Source organism: Bison bison, unplaced genomic scaffold (assembly GCF_000754665.1).
Source record: "Bison bison bison isolate TAMUID 2011002044 unplaced genomic scaffold, Bison_UMD1.0 scf7180017864041, whole genome shotgun sequence".
NCBI lineage: Eukaryota > Metazoa > Chordata > Mammalia > Artiodactyla > Bovidae > Bison > Bison bison.
This window is the reverse complement of record NW_011494613.1, coordinates 101,626-116,770: the sequence shown is the minus strand read 5'-3', so window position 1 is coordinate 116,770 and position 15,145 is coordinate 101,626. Positions and strand designations below refer to the sequence as shown.

General features: G+C 41.9%; 1 protein-coding gene across 1 annotated transcript in view; it reads left to right on the top strand.

Annotated features, from left to right (window-relative positions):
- The window catches only part of EGLN3 (egl-9 family hypoxia-inducible factor 3), a 28,402-nt gene that overhangs the window by 651 nt on the left and 12,606 nt on the right, over window positions 1-15,145 (top strand). Inside the window, exon 2 of the mRNA XM_010835348.1 lies at window positions 1-277. Coding sequence (XP_010833650.1) covers window positions 1-277 — 277 coding nt within the window. The remainder of the gene's footprint in view (window positions 278-15,145) is intronic.

Here is a 15,145-nt window from a genome sequence, read left to right as displayed (position 1 = left end):
CTTCTGCTACCTGGATAACTTCCTGGGCGAGGTGGTGGGCGACTGCGTCCTGGAGCGCGTGAAGCAGCTGCACTGCAACGGGGCCCTGCGGGACGGCCAGCTGGCCGGGCCCCGCGCCGGCGTCTCCAAGCGGCACCTGCGGGGTGATCAGATCACGTGGATCGGGGGCAACGAGGAAGGCTGTGAGGCCATCAATTACCTCCTGTCCCTCATCGATAGGCTGGTCTTGTACTGCGGGAGCCGGCTGGGCAAATACTACGTCAAGGAAAGGTCCAAGGTAGGACGCGCGCGGGCGCCCAGCCGCTGTTGCAGCCCGCGGAGACGGGGGACGTTCGGAGTCCGTTGTGTGTCGCCTTGGCAGGGCTGCAATCGAACTTTAGTTTTTAAACAAGAAGCAAGAAGTCCGCCTGCCCCCTACCTCCGCCCCTCACGTTTCCATAGGTTATTAGAAACGTTATGCATGATTTGAGACACACTGGAACTCATGATCTTAAATGTCTGCTTTCAAGTCACTTATTTAATAGTGCCCTTCAGACCTTCATTGTGTTCGGAGGGGATTACAACAAAAGCGCTTTTAGAGAATTCTAGAGACAGTGTGATTTCACAGTGTGGCATTTGGTTTGTGGAGTCTGGCAGGTGTGAGGAGAATTTGATCTGTAAAAGAGTAAGGCTCATCCTCACTTTTGAGTGCTGCCCTTGGCTTGTTGCATCCAGGACATTGTTTGATCATCCAATTGATGTGAAAATTCTCTCCTGGTTTTGAGCCCCAGCCACCACTTACCTTTCCTGTCAATTACTGGGGAAATCCACTCAGAACAACCAGTTGAGTGATCAGGAGAGGGTGGTCAAGTACCTCTGGAAAGAAACCATGTTTTTGTTCACATCCCAGCAGTCACTCCTTAGGTGGTAATTTTTCTTGGAAACGTTTACAGGTAGATTGGCAGAACTATGGGAACGTGGAGTACCATAATGTCGGTGCACGTACATTATGCTGGGATAGTCCAGCTACTCAAGTGTTCTCTACAAATGATAATCCAGCCAGTTTTCCAGGGTAGTTCTGAGTGATTTATACTCCTTTTATTGTAGACCCCGTCAAGGGGCACTTACAGCTGTAGAGAAGTTTTACTTTAACACAGTGAGGCAAAAATACTAGTGTGAGAAGGAAGGTGAGCATTCACCTATGTAGCACTCTGTGACACTGCGTGTAGTATTCTTCAATTTAAGATTGCTCCTGCAATATTAATAAAACACACCATTGTTGTCTCATTTGTCCCATAAGCTGAAAGGAACAATTTTTATAAAGGACAAATGGTGGAGACTGGAAGTGCATAGAAAGGAAGGGGTTGGATTGATCAAGTACAACAGGGGAGAGATTGCAGTTACCTTTCCAGCCAGGAGGACATGGTTAGACTATCTGAAAACACTATTTTTAATAGAATGCAAATAAAGTAAATCTTAGAAGGAAATGCTGCTTCCTAACATTTGATTGAGGGAAAGCTCAGTTAGCCGGTCTCTGTAGAATATTTATGGTGAAGTGTCTCTTTACTCCTGTCCCATCATTTTGGTGCTGGGCTAGAGAACCGTTTGTCTTGATTAGTTCTGTTTCTGCACTTGTTTTGTAAATGACTGGGCCTTTCGGATGGGGGAGGGGTCTGGCTAGCCTCAGGGCTGTAGAGGTGCTTGTGGCTTCAACCTGAAACAGCAGATGGCTTCTCTTCAGTTTTTCAAAGTTTCTTTCAAATGTTGTTATGAAATTCACTCCCAGCATTATAGAAATGGAATTTGCTCAGCAAGAGATCAGAATTCATTGATAGAAAGAGGCCACTAACATATTTAAAAGTTAATTTTTTTGTTTTTGTTTTTATTTTTATTGTAGATTTGACTTAACAGACAGTTGTAGGGTTTTAAGCTAGAATTTAACTCCACAAATTGAATGAAAAGCATTGTGTACCTCTGAGTAAAGGGGAAAAAAAAAAAGATCTCTACATATGATTCTTCAATTATGGATTATCATCTGGGTATAACAAAACTTCAGTTAACCCTTTCAGAAGGTGACTGAATTGTAAAGAGAAAATTCATCTTTTGGCCAATGAAGAGACCTCTATCCATACTTTGATTTTCAGCTTTCCTTTAGCTGTTTGGCACAAAGCTCTTTATTTCTGCTCTTTAGATAATCACCTGTAAACTGGGATATTCCCTGGCCAGCTAGAACCAAATGTAGACCAAGCTTGAGCAAACCATTATTATACTAAAAAAAAAAAAAGTTTGGTTGGTTTGTATAAAGAAGTCTCCTTAGTAATGTCTTGTGGCCCCTCAGTCTCTTACTTGAAGTTCATTATTGAAGCATTATAGAAACACATTTCATTTTTACATGATTTATAATAGTTCTACCTTAATTTAACCTTATTTACTTCTCTTCCCTCAACTGAATGCCTTACTCTACTGCTTCCCAGGGAGTGATACAGACCCAGTTTCTGCTCCATCCTTAAAGCAGGTTTTCAGTAAAAACTAAGTTTTTTAAAGGAAGAATTTGTACATTTATTTTAAACATTTATTTGTAACTTTTTTTACAGAAATTTTCAAACATATATGTGTAGAGAGGCTAGTGTAATGAGCTCCCATCATCCATTTTCAACAATTGCCAATAGATACATTTATGTATTTTAGACCAGTTGTTTTTTAGGTACTTGAAATTTATTTGTGTTAGGCTTAATCAATCCTGATTAAGCACTTTTTCCCCTGAACTTTGAAAGGTCATTGAACAGTGTAATAATGCTTTTTATCTCGATGAAAGAATTACTAGAGGCATTGGGAATAGAATAGGAATATATACTAGTCCTAAAATTGAAATTGTAGAAGCGTATGGAAAGAAATATTAAAGGGTTCCTTCCCCTCCCTGCGACAAAAGTTGTTACTGATCAAAATTTATCTACCTCCGCTTTGTTAGAAAAAAATCCAGGGGTGCTGAAGACTCTCCAGGGAAGACGATTCCATGATACACAGCAGTATGGTGCCCCCTAACTTCAAGTACTATCATTGCTCTCAGGCTATGAAAAGATTTCTTATCTCTTACTCCCTTTTGGGTAATTTTGACCATATCCAAGATAAATATTGGTTCTACTTTGCTTCTCTTGCTTTAGCTGCCTAGATGTTGGAAGTGGCTGTCTTCCAGAGGACCTGTAGTTTATAGAACCCAGAGTCCTTCTGTTTGAAGTATCTCACTGTAGACTCACTAGTTAATAACTCTAATAATAATAGCTACCTTTTAATGAGCAGTTGGTTCCATCTGGCACTGTGCTAAGCACTCTTCAGACACTATCTGTCTGACTTAGTCTTCAGAACCATAATCTTTGGCAAACTGAGTGATTAAATCATCTGCCCAAGGTGATGAAGTCAGCAGTGAATGCAGTTGGTCACAGGGGTTAGGGATTTGGACTTAACCTTGACTAACCTTGTAGCCGTAGGTAAGTTTCAGTTTTCACCAAGTGCAAAGTGAAAGATACTACCTTACAGTTTGAGGGGTGGGGGGATTGGTGAAGAAGCATGAAATAAGATAATGAACATAAAATTCTTATCAGAATTCTGAGCCTTCATAAATGTTAAAAGAGGAGATTTGGGATTCTGACCCGGTTCTGTTTGAGCCTAGAGTTTGCTTTTGACTCTTAGGCTCCTAAGAGTCTACATTCCCTCCTTTCATTCCCTCAGCATGGGGAATTTTGCTGGGGTAGGGAGACAAAGAGCTTACACTCACTTGTACTTTTGAGTTGTAGGACCCTCTGGCTTACACTTGATCAATTCTCCAGTTTAAAAAAAAAACAAACCCCAAATATTGAAGTGGGTCTGTTAAGTACATTTGAAGAAGAGACTGTTATTTGCAGGAAACGCATTTATTAACAAAGTTGGTTGTTAGGGTCCCCATCTGGAGTAGCTCTGGATGATGGGGTTATGGGATTTGTATCGTGAATCAACAGGTCAGTCCTCCCCTGGAAACTGTACAGAGAAATGATGAAACAACCATAAGTTGTGGATAACAAAAAATATATCACAAATGGTGGGTTTGTTCCTTCACTGCTAGAGCAGTGACAGTTTTGGCTCTTCCTTCTGTGATGTCAGGAATATTCATGACTTGATGGAGCTCATCGTGGTTGCAAACTGCCTTAAGCAAACCTGGGATAATGAATTTCAAAGAATAGAATGTCTCTCAGGACCCAAGTGCAGGAAATGCGGTTGGGGTTCACAGAAGCCTGGAGCCATGAACTGTGAACCAGAAAGTCCTTAAAGTACCGGAAAGCAGGTGTATTAGTTCTTGTTTCTGGCACTCTACGGCCTTCCTATTTGCTTCTCTGCTTGCACGCTATTTCTTGCCATCTCTGATTTCCTATGCAGTTGGCTCAAGATGGCTGCCTTAGAATGCTCATTTCAGCCTCAGTTTGATTTCAACAGAGACCTGACTAACATTCTAGGAACCCTTTTTCATTTCCTGAGAGAAAGTATTATGGGCTCACTGTGGCTCAGAGGATCCATCAGCCTTGGGTGGGGATGGTTGAGGGGGGCATGTGGAATCATACATAACAAATACAGGTTACCAGGGCCTGTAAGAGGTGCAGTTCTTAGAGTACAGGGTTTGGGGCCTAGACATCATACTTGGTGTCTCTGCAACTAAAATCTTAAAAATTTATCTGTCAATGAGGTATTTCAGGGGAAGGAGGCAGTAAATTTTAAAGCATGGGAACATCTTTCTATAAGGATGTGAGGATTCTTATAAAAGGTTTTCTATTTGAAAGTCACTTAGCTCTTAGAGGAAGAAAATAATTTACAGAATACAACCTTAGTGAAGCAAGTTTCTCCACAGGGTGAGTTTTCATAGAGTTCTTTGTGTATTTCATTGAATGACACTTAGGAACACAGAAAAGGTGTGTGTGTATGTTTCCTTTATCATTTCTATTGTTCAATTTTGGGCCACTGGCCACTGCAGCCTTGTTTGCTTGCAGTGAAGCGGGAAATCAGGAGGTATCAATTTAATTTATTCATTCACAAATCATTAAATATCTTACACTGCAGTCCATCTGTATGTGGATGGGAGAAAGGAGATGGAAAGGGATGATAAAAGCACCTAAAGAAGTAAGCTGAAAGTGGAGTGGCATAAAATAGTTGTTACCAACTTTGCTGTCTCTTTTTCTGGTTTAACAGGCCACTTTTACACTGATGGGTCATTTTTGTTTCTCTTCTTTGACCTTTCTCCAGTTTCTCTATTTACTAAACGTGAAGTGACTAAAACTATTAGGATTTTAATGATAAAGTTTTTTGCACCTAGGGAGGTATCAGAAGGAGCCCAGCTGGCTCAGTGGTAAAGAACCGACCTGCCAATGCAGAAGATACGGGTTTTATTCCTGATCTGGGAAGATCCCCTGGAGGAGGAAATGGCAATCCACTCCAGTATTCTTGCCTGGGAAATTTCATGCACAGAGGAGCCTGGTGGGCTACAGTCCATGGGGTTGCAAAGAGTTGGACATGACTGAGCAAATAACAGTTAGGTGGGAATTACGTAGCCTGTCTGTGCATTCAACTTTTGGATGTCATGAACTACTTCCCTTTCTGACCTTACTCAGCTCAAGCAAAATTTGTAAATTCTTTCCTGATTCTGGGCTTCCCTGGTAGCTCAGACGGTAAAGAATCTGCCTGTAGTGCGGGAGACCCAGGTTCAATCCTTAGGTCAGGAACATCCCTTGGTGAAGGAAATGGCAACCCACTCCAGGATTCTTGCCTGCAAAATCCCATGGACAGAGGAAGCTGACAGACTACAGTCCATGGGGTCACAAAGAGTCGGACACGACTGAGTGACTTAACTTCCTTCCTGATTCTAGACTCTGGCTAGAAGAATTTCAGATATTATTCAGATGCATATTATTACAACTCTATCCTGAAAATGCTCCATGTCTGGGAGACTTCTCTGATGACCTTAAAACTGGGGATGGAGTTTAACCCATAAGGAGCAGAGCACATTGGAGAAGCATCTCCAAGCACCCCAGCATCCTGGCATTGGAGGTTAAAGGTCAGAGAACACCTCACCTGTGGCCCATGTTTGCTCAGTTTGGCAAGACCTCTGCTTTTGACTCACCTTTGTGGCCTCCAATAAATTAAATGACAGTTTGACCTGTGTCTATTGAACACCAAGGAGCAGCTTGCAGGTTAGCACAACACAGAAGGTTATTAATTCTTCATTAATTATAGGTCTAGACTTGATAATTCCTTTATAGCAGTACGTTGTGCTGCTGCTGCTAAGTCGCTTCAGTCGTGTCCGACTCTGTGCAACCCCATAGACGACAGCCCACCAGGCTCCCCCGTCCCTGGGATTCTCCAGGCAAGAACACTGGAGTGGGTTGTCATTTCCTTCTCCAATGCATGAAAATGAAAAGTGAAAGTGAAGTCACTCAGTCATGTCCGACTCTTCACGATCCCATGGACTGCAGCCTTCCAGGCTCCTCCATCCATGGGATTTTCCAGGCAGGAGTACTGGAGTGGGGTGCCATTGTACTCTGTGGCTGTTAACTAATATTGCTCTAAGAAACAAGTGTCATTTTTCTCTAGTGTTTGTCAAATGTGCATGTTCTGACAGTAATGATAGTTCAGATGTATTCTGCTGGACAACTGCCGGGGGTGCCCAGTGGGTAGCTGAATCCAAAGACACTAGAATTGTAAATTCGACAGACAAATCATTTTATGATGCCAGACTAACGAATTCAACTTTGGTAGATTGCCAGGAGCCGTTATTTTGGCTCAGATTCAGAGCTATGTGTCTGTTTGCCAAGCAAGATTAGTTAGCTTGGTTCATTATACATAGAATTTGTACCTTCTTTCCCTTGATTATTTTGATCTTAAACCAATGTGGCTCTTACCTCAATTTGTATCATCTTTTGATATTGATTTGTGAGCAAGTTCCTATTCTTGTTTTTGGTGAACTGGTAGTGATGGAGTGTCATATTTTTTTACCCCCTGCCCCACCCAACTCCAGCCTTACAGATACATGAGTTTGCAGTTGTTGATTGCAAGCTTTCAGATCTTGTTCTGGATTCATTTTGTTCCTACTTACTGAGTGTCCTCCAGGTTCAGAACAATGTTAATACCTCCTTAAGTCAAACCAATTTAATTTTAACTTTTTATCTTTATAAGATTTTTAAAGGTTACTTTCCATTTACAGTTACTACAAAATATTGGCTACATTCCCTTTGTTGTACAATACATCCTTGAGCCTGTCTTACACCCAGTAGCTTGTAGCTCCCACTCTCTCACCTGGATGTTGTCTCCCCCTCCTCCTCACTAGTGACCACTAGTGAGTTTTGGTCTCACGAGCAGTTTGGGCTCATAAATCTACTTCTTTTTTGTTATATTTCTTCATTTGTTGTACTTTTCAGATCCCACATACAAGCGATATCATACAGTGTTTGTCTTTTTCCATCTGATTTATCTCACTTAGCACAATGCCCTCCAAGTCCATCCATGTTGCTGCAAGTGGCAGAATTTCATTCTGTTTTATTGCTGAGTGGTATTCCGTTGTATATACGTACCGCATCTTCTTTATCCATTTGTCCATAGACACTTGGGTTGCTTCCATATTTTGGCTGTTGTAAATAATGCTGCTATACACATTGGGGTTAATGTATCTTTTTAAATTAGCGTTTTCATTTTCTTTGGACATATACCCAGGATGGGAATTGCTGGGTCATCAGTTCAGTTCAGTTCAGTCGCTCAGTCGTGTCCGACTCTTTGCGACCCCATGAACTGCAGCACGCCAGGCCTCCCTGTCCATCACCAGCTCCCGGAGTTCACCCAAACTCACGTCCATCGAGTCGGTGATGCCATCCAGCCATCTCATCCTCTGCCGTCCCCTTCTCCTCCTGCCCCCAATCCCTCCCAGCATCAGAGTCTTTTCCAATGAGTCAACTCTTCGCATGAGGTGGCCAAAGTACTGGAGTTTCAGCTTTAGCATCATTCCTTCCAAAGAACACCCAGGGACTGATCTCCTTTAGAATGGACTGGTTGGATCTCCTTGCAGTCCAAGGGACTCATACGGTAGTTTTATTTTTAGTCAAATCAATTTTTCATTCTTTAGAGGATGCAATGATCACAGTTTCTCAAATTCTGGAGTAAATGTACCTATCTCATTTCAACTCTTATTTTTGTTTCCAAAATGAAACTCAAATGCTATTACCATATAGAAATAATCCCCAGATACAAAGATTCAAGGAATATGAGAGCAGTCTTGATTATTTGCCAGTGGGAAGAAGACAAATTGAAAAATTTGATTCCAGGTGTCAGTGACATTTATTTTTAGTTTTTTTAGGGCAAATTGAAATTGTTTTGAAGTATTCAAGATAATACTCTTCTTTTTGAGCATTGCTTGGAAATAGTAAAGATACACTGTACTGTTTGAAACAGTCTGGACATTTTCGGGGAGCTTGCTTGTGTTCTCAAGACACAGAGAACATTCTTACCTTGCCCCTCCCTCCACGTTCCCTCCATGTCCCCTCCCAGTTCTACTCATCTGTCTAGTCAAACCTGAGGGACTATTACTCAGAAATCTCAATACCCAATACAAAGTTGGCAGTCTTTCTTTTTTTTTTTTTGGATGACTTTCCTATTGATATTGTTTTGCTGGTTAATTTGATTGTTTTGGAGTAGATAAAACTGTTTTAAACATTGAAGGTTCAGTAAGGAACATGTAGTAGTCTTGGTTAAAATCTGGCTATTTTGTGCTGTTTTAGCTTTTGAAGGCTCACGGTGGATACTTAAGTTTTGTCTTTAAAAAAAAAAAAAACAAAAAACTAAATTTTGTCTTGTGTAGTATTGTAGAAATCCTTGAGGAGGGAAGTCTTTTAAAGATACGAAATCACCTGCCTTTGGTTCTTGTCCTCCTTGTGATCCATTTTAAAGTGTTTTGCTAGAGTGTTAAGTAATGTACAACTAAACGCTAATCATGCAGTCTCCATGCTCAACAAAAAAAAAATCAAAAAACCCAAGAGTGCTTTCTCCCCATTGTCTACCCTTTATGCTGTGAACTTAGCGTGCTATTTAAGTTTCTCCGCTTCTGACCCCATCTGACCTTTCTACATTTAATCTCCCACTGACAGCCTTCCTTCCCTCCAGATCCCTGAAGTGCTAGAATCTGATTTGCCAGGCAAACCAGGCGTCCCCATTGTCTTGTCCTCAAAATCCATCTTAGTGCCTTTCCATGAAGTTCCCTCCTGCTCCCTAGAACTCTGTGGGTGGCTCAACCTGGGCCGCCCCAGTAGGCTTATTTCTTTGGCTGCTTACCCTGCCCCTCATTTACTTATAAATTCTTTGACGGCAGAGACTTTTAAGCTTGATATATGCTTTTAGTGCCTCCCCACAGTCCTCTACTGTTGACTTAATTTCATCTTTAAAAGGAATTTCGATTTTAAGGATGTCAGAGTATCAAAAAGAAAAGTTATAAATATTTTGTTAGGCCAAAAAGAAAGATTTTCAACTTGGCCCCTAATTTGATACTAAAGGGTTTAACTATTTTATTACATTAACAGGCTGTGAGGGACCAGCTGATAGGAGAGACTTTGGCTTTGTAAGTTTTTTTTCTCAGTTTTGAAAGTCTATGCTTTGCCCTAGAAAGTACCAAGTTGCCCTCAGATTCTGGCAGCTTGTACTTAGTGGTCAGACTCAGAGAAGCCTGGGACCACGAGACGAGGACCCCAGTTTCTGGTCCTCACTCGGTCCCTTACAAGTAGCATCTCAGGACCTCAATTTCCACTTCTCTAGGAAGGAAGTCAATTTTTATGTTTATATTTGAACTTTAGTCAGCACCTTACTAAGCACTGGGATGGACATTTTATATTTTATTTTGTCTCACTGTGTTCAGTTCTCTGAGCCTCACTTTCCTCATCTATAACACGGGTACAATAATAAATATCTACATCCAGATGATAAGGAATTAAATGAAAACTGAGACTAAGATTTCATTTGAGAGAGCAGATAAGTATTTTCAGTGCCTCTGATTACATTTCTGGAAAAGAGATCTGACTCTATCAGCAGTCATACCTCAGTGCTGACGTGACAGTAGTCCTCAGCAATGCTACAGAGTTGCAGTCGGAATGTTTCCTGCTAATTTCAAGAATCATGCTGCAAAGCCTGTGCCAGAAGCTGCCCTGTAGAAATTCCTCTGACTTCCTGCTCTACCCATCACCTCCTGTTCTCTGAGTTAACTGATTGTTGTTTATTGTTCAGCTAAGTCGTGTCCCACTCTTTGCAACCCCATGAACTGCAGCACGCCTGGCTTCCCTGTCCTTTACTATCTCCCTGAGTTTGCTCACACTCATGTCCACTGAGTCAATGAAGCCATCCGACCATCTCATTCTCTGTCACTCCCTTCTCCTCTCCCAGCATCAGGGTCTTTTCCAATGAGTCAGCTCTTCACATCAGGTGGCCAAAGTAATGGAGCTTCAGCTTCAGCATCAGTCCTTCCAATGAATATTCAGGGCTGATGTCCTTTAGGATTGACTAGTTTGATCTCCTTTCAGTCCAAGGGACTCTCAAGAGTCTTCTCCAACACCACAGTTCGAAAGCATCAATTCTTTGGTGCTCAATCTTCTTTATGGTCCAACTCTCACATCCATACATGACTACTGGAAAAACCATAGCTTTGACTATATAGACCTTTCTTGGTAAAGTGATGTCTCTGCTTTTTAAATACAGTGTCTAGATTTGGTATAGCTTTTCTTCCAAGGAGCAAGCGTCTTTTAATCACTGTCCACGGTGATTTTGGAGCCCAAGAAAATGAAATCTGACACTATTTCTACTTTTCCCCCATCTATTTGCCGTGAAGTGATGGGACTGGATACCATAATCTTAGTTTTTTGAATGTTAAGTTTTAAGCCAGCTTTTCCACTCTCCTCTTTTACCTTCATCAAGAGCCTCTTTAGTTCCTCTTCACTTTCTGCCCTTAGAGTGGTGTCATCAGCATATCTGAGGTTGTTCATATTTCTCCCAACAATCTTGATTCCAGCTTGTGAGTTAACTAGTGCAGATGACTAATTCTAATTCCCCTTGACTTTTTATCATTTAGGCTGAGGCATTGCACAGAAACTTTTGGTTTGTCACAAAATAGCCATGATTTCTCAAAGTGTGGTGGTTGGAGCAGCAGCAGCAGCAGCAGTTTCCCAGAAACCTATTGGAAATGCATAGTCTTGAGCTTCTCCCCAAACCTAGTGAACCAGAAACTCACAATCCTCCAGGCATTTCTCTTACAGGCTGAAGCTGGAGAACCACTGAGTGAAAAAATATGAGGAGGCTAAATGGGGATGTTATTCTATTTTTCTGTAGTTTCTCCATCGGTGAGAAAATCAGTTCCATCAGTTGATTCAATCTGAACTTATTCACAGTGAAAACTAAAATGTACAAGTGTTTTTGGTTCATTTGGGAAATTTTTGAGAAGAGCACTTTAACATGTTAAGTACACACACACACACACACACACACACATCCCTCCATGATTTATCTGTTATTTGTTCCAATAAAGTTAAGTTTTCAAAACTAGGATTGGAGTGGAATTTGGAGCCAAGTCTCTCCTGTTATGTTGAATGAAGGGGAGCAGTCTTCGTTAATATCAGTATGTGCACAGTACTGCTCCCCTATCTGTATTCTGCAGCCCAGCAAGAAGTGTGAGCTGAAGGCATGAAGGAGAACAAGAAAGAACTGTAATAATTTGGGAACAAACTGGAGAAGAGCAGATGATTCTCTCTGTATGGAGCATCTATTATGCGCAAACTGAACACCAAACAGAAGCCTAAGGTCTGACCGTCTGACCCTCTGGGTAAGATGGCTGAGGTGTGGGATTCTAAGGGAGGGGAAACCTGAAAAGGGATCCAACTTGATCAGAATCAAAGGTCTGACTCATTAGAAATCTGAGAGTAGCTGGCACTTGCCTTTTTTGCACGCAGGACTTTGAGTTCTCAGTAATGCAGTGTGAGCCCATATTTGGTAAGTCACGAGTATCCTCTGAGAATCCTTTGTTGTGTTATCTTGGAATTGAAGGAAGACAATTTCACTCATGGTCACTCTGGAAATAATTGCACATGTTTTCAGTGATCAGCCTTTTCCTGATATTTCTGAAGCACGGTTTAGTGGTGGAAAGACCATGTTTGGTTCTATAATGTCCCACAAGTTGCTTTTTGCCTCTCTCAGTTTCCACATTTGTGAAATGGAGCTTCTTTTTGAAGCCCCATCTTGAAGGGACATTGCTGCTGTTGTTCAGCTGCTAAGTCGTGTCTGACTCTTGGCGACCCCATAGACTACAGCATGTGAATGGACTTGGGGACAATTAAATTAACCATCACTGCCCCCTAGACTCAGAGTCAGGCATTCCTTTATTTCTAGTCCCCTTGCTGCTCACCAGGGTACTTTATACATTTCTCTCAGAAGAGCCTTTTATTTTCCACCCATCTGAGTGGTCCTCTGGATCTCACCCCTGTTGAAAGCCACAGTGGGTCTATATCCAGTGTGTTCTAATTAATATGATATTAAAAAGTTCTGTACTTGGTGAATTCTAATTAATTGTGTAGTGGTAGTCAAGCCTCTCCTGAATAAGCTTTACACCCCAGGAAGGAAATTTTGTCTCATCCCTTGGATTCCTGGGAATTGACTAAGCGTTGCCCTTTGTCTTCCCAAGGGAAATACACTTTGTATTTCCTTTAAAGTTTTTTCTTGATTGGTCATTTACCTTCTGACTTTGAAATAGTCTGAAGACTTTAGCTGGTGTTGACCTGAGCTAAAAAAAAAAAAGCAAGATCCTGGAGAGGCTGACTTCCTCCCGCAGACCTTGGGGTGGGACCTGGGGATGAGACTGATGATTGACCACCTGCATCCCAAGCAGATATGGGGCCACAGTTTAGAGCGGGATTGAGCTCTGCAGTGTGAATAATCCATCAAAGACCACTACTGTTTTGCTGCAGGATTGAGTGTTTCCTTTGCTCTTTGCTTTTGTTGAAATACAGCGCCCCCACCCCAAAATCCCCAGCCCCGGCTTTCTCACCTCTGCCCTGGAGCTTTTAGTTCACAGACTCAACACTGAGCACACTCCTTTTTCTTTTTTTCGCATTTTATGATTTTCTATCATTAGGCAAAGGGTGACAGGCAAGGGTGAGAGTAAGTAGACACCTCAAGAAGAACTGAGGATCTTAGTTCTCTCAAAAAGGAGGTGAATTGATTAATATCAGACATTAGATAAGCTGCGCTGGTAAAGCATGACGTCATTCTCTAACTGGGTTCCGAAAAGCCGGTTACTTTAACTCCTTGTGCCTCAGTTCCTGATCTGTAAAACGGAGGTGATAATGGTCCCCACCTTATGGAGTTATTATGAATAGCGAATGAGGTAGTATTTGTGAAGCACATAGAACAGTGTCAGGCACGTACAAATGTTTGCTCAGTAAATAAATGTGCCTCCTGAGTTACATGAATTCTGGTTCTGACTTGCTGAGTGCCATTCCTTTCATTCAGCAGATCTATTTCCAAGTGCTGAAATTCAAATGTGAATATAAGATCTGGTTTCCTAGAAAGTTCTTTAACTTTACTTTTTCCAACATAGTTACACTGTCCCAAGTCTCTTCAAATTCACTGGGAATTGCAAATAAAGTGTTTCCTGTTTTTCTTAAGAACATTGCTTCAAGGCATTTTTCTTGACATGTTTTGATTGGTAACTATATATTTTTGTATATTACTCAATAAAATCTTGTTTTACCAACTGTATTTAAGTTATCATGGATTCCCTCAAGTGTTTTAGGATTCATTCCAGATGAAAAGTTAAAGCCAACCATACTTAATTCTCTGACAATCCTGTGGTCATAAACATTCTTTTTTTTTTTTTCCTCTTCAGCTCAAAGTCTTTAGAAAGCCACATGTAAAGTTTTATTTACTGATAAGTCTGTTTCTCACATCAAAGGAAGTTAAATGGGGGAGTTCCTACACCCATACTGCCTTAAGGATTACTCATGAATTTGTTTTTCTGTAGGACTGGGATAACTTCTAGATCACTATGATAGCTTCCAGGGTTAACAACTTCTACTGAAAACTTGTGGGCACGGTGACTCAGGACAGATGGCCACTAGTTCACCTTCCCCTTAACCTGTAGATTAAATGAGAGAATGTATGTAAATTGCCACACTCAAGTGCTCCTTGGCTACATGGGTCTTCAGGAAATAACAGTTGTTAGGATTTTGGGGAAAGGTCTCAGAATGGAGAGGGTTAAATGGCCTTAACCCAGGGCCTGGCTGACTTTCGGGGATTTCATAATTGCAAGGAAGCCTTTACTGAGAACATTTCTCTGGTGACTCGGGTGGGGATGGGGGAGGGCGCTCCCGTGCCGGTTATGTGCTCGGGTGTGGGCTGGCTGCCACCCTCACGCAGCGCACGTAGCCCTGTCACTCAGCCGTCACCCTGCTGGCCCGGAGCCAGGCTCCGCGGGAAGGGCTGCCTTCCCAAACCCAAACAGCCTGTATTGCTGTGCCGATGTTCCGGGCCTGTTTACTGTGCTTAATTGCAGGACTCTGCTTGAATCCCCTCCAAGGAGAGGAATTAAGCACAATTCAAAATGGAGTGACAATAGTCTCTTAAATTCCTGGCCTCTGAGAGTTTCAGTGGCTTCTGGAGGAAGGGTGATTACCTTAAGTTCAGGGTGATTCACTCAGGTTCATGCACGAAGTGCAGGATCCCCTCAAGAGAATTTTGATCTAGTTCAGTCAGACCTTACAGGCCTGTGACTCCTCTGTAATCTTAGGCATGCTTCTGTGTGTGTGTATATATATGCATATTTCTGAGGGTGGGGTGGGAGCCAGCTCTTGAATGTAAGAATCTGAAGGAGCTGTTATCACTGAGCTAAGAGAACTGAGTAGAAGGTTTCCGAGTCTTGATAGTTGCTGATGATTTGTTGAATGATCCCAAAGTTAGGACCAAGTTCGTAATAAAGAGGGATGCTGATGAAAAAGGTCTACCTGAGAACAGGTTTTCAAGTGAATATGGGAAATTCCCTGCCTTTCTAGGCAGACTGCTGTTGCCTGATAGGAAGGAACCAGCAGGCCCTCTTCACCAGAGCCACTGAGAGTGGCTTATAACTTCTGATTTTTCA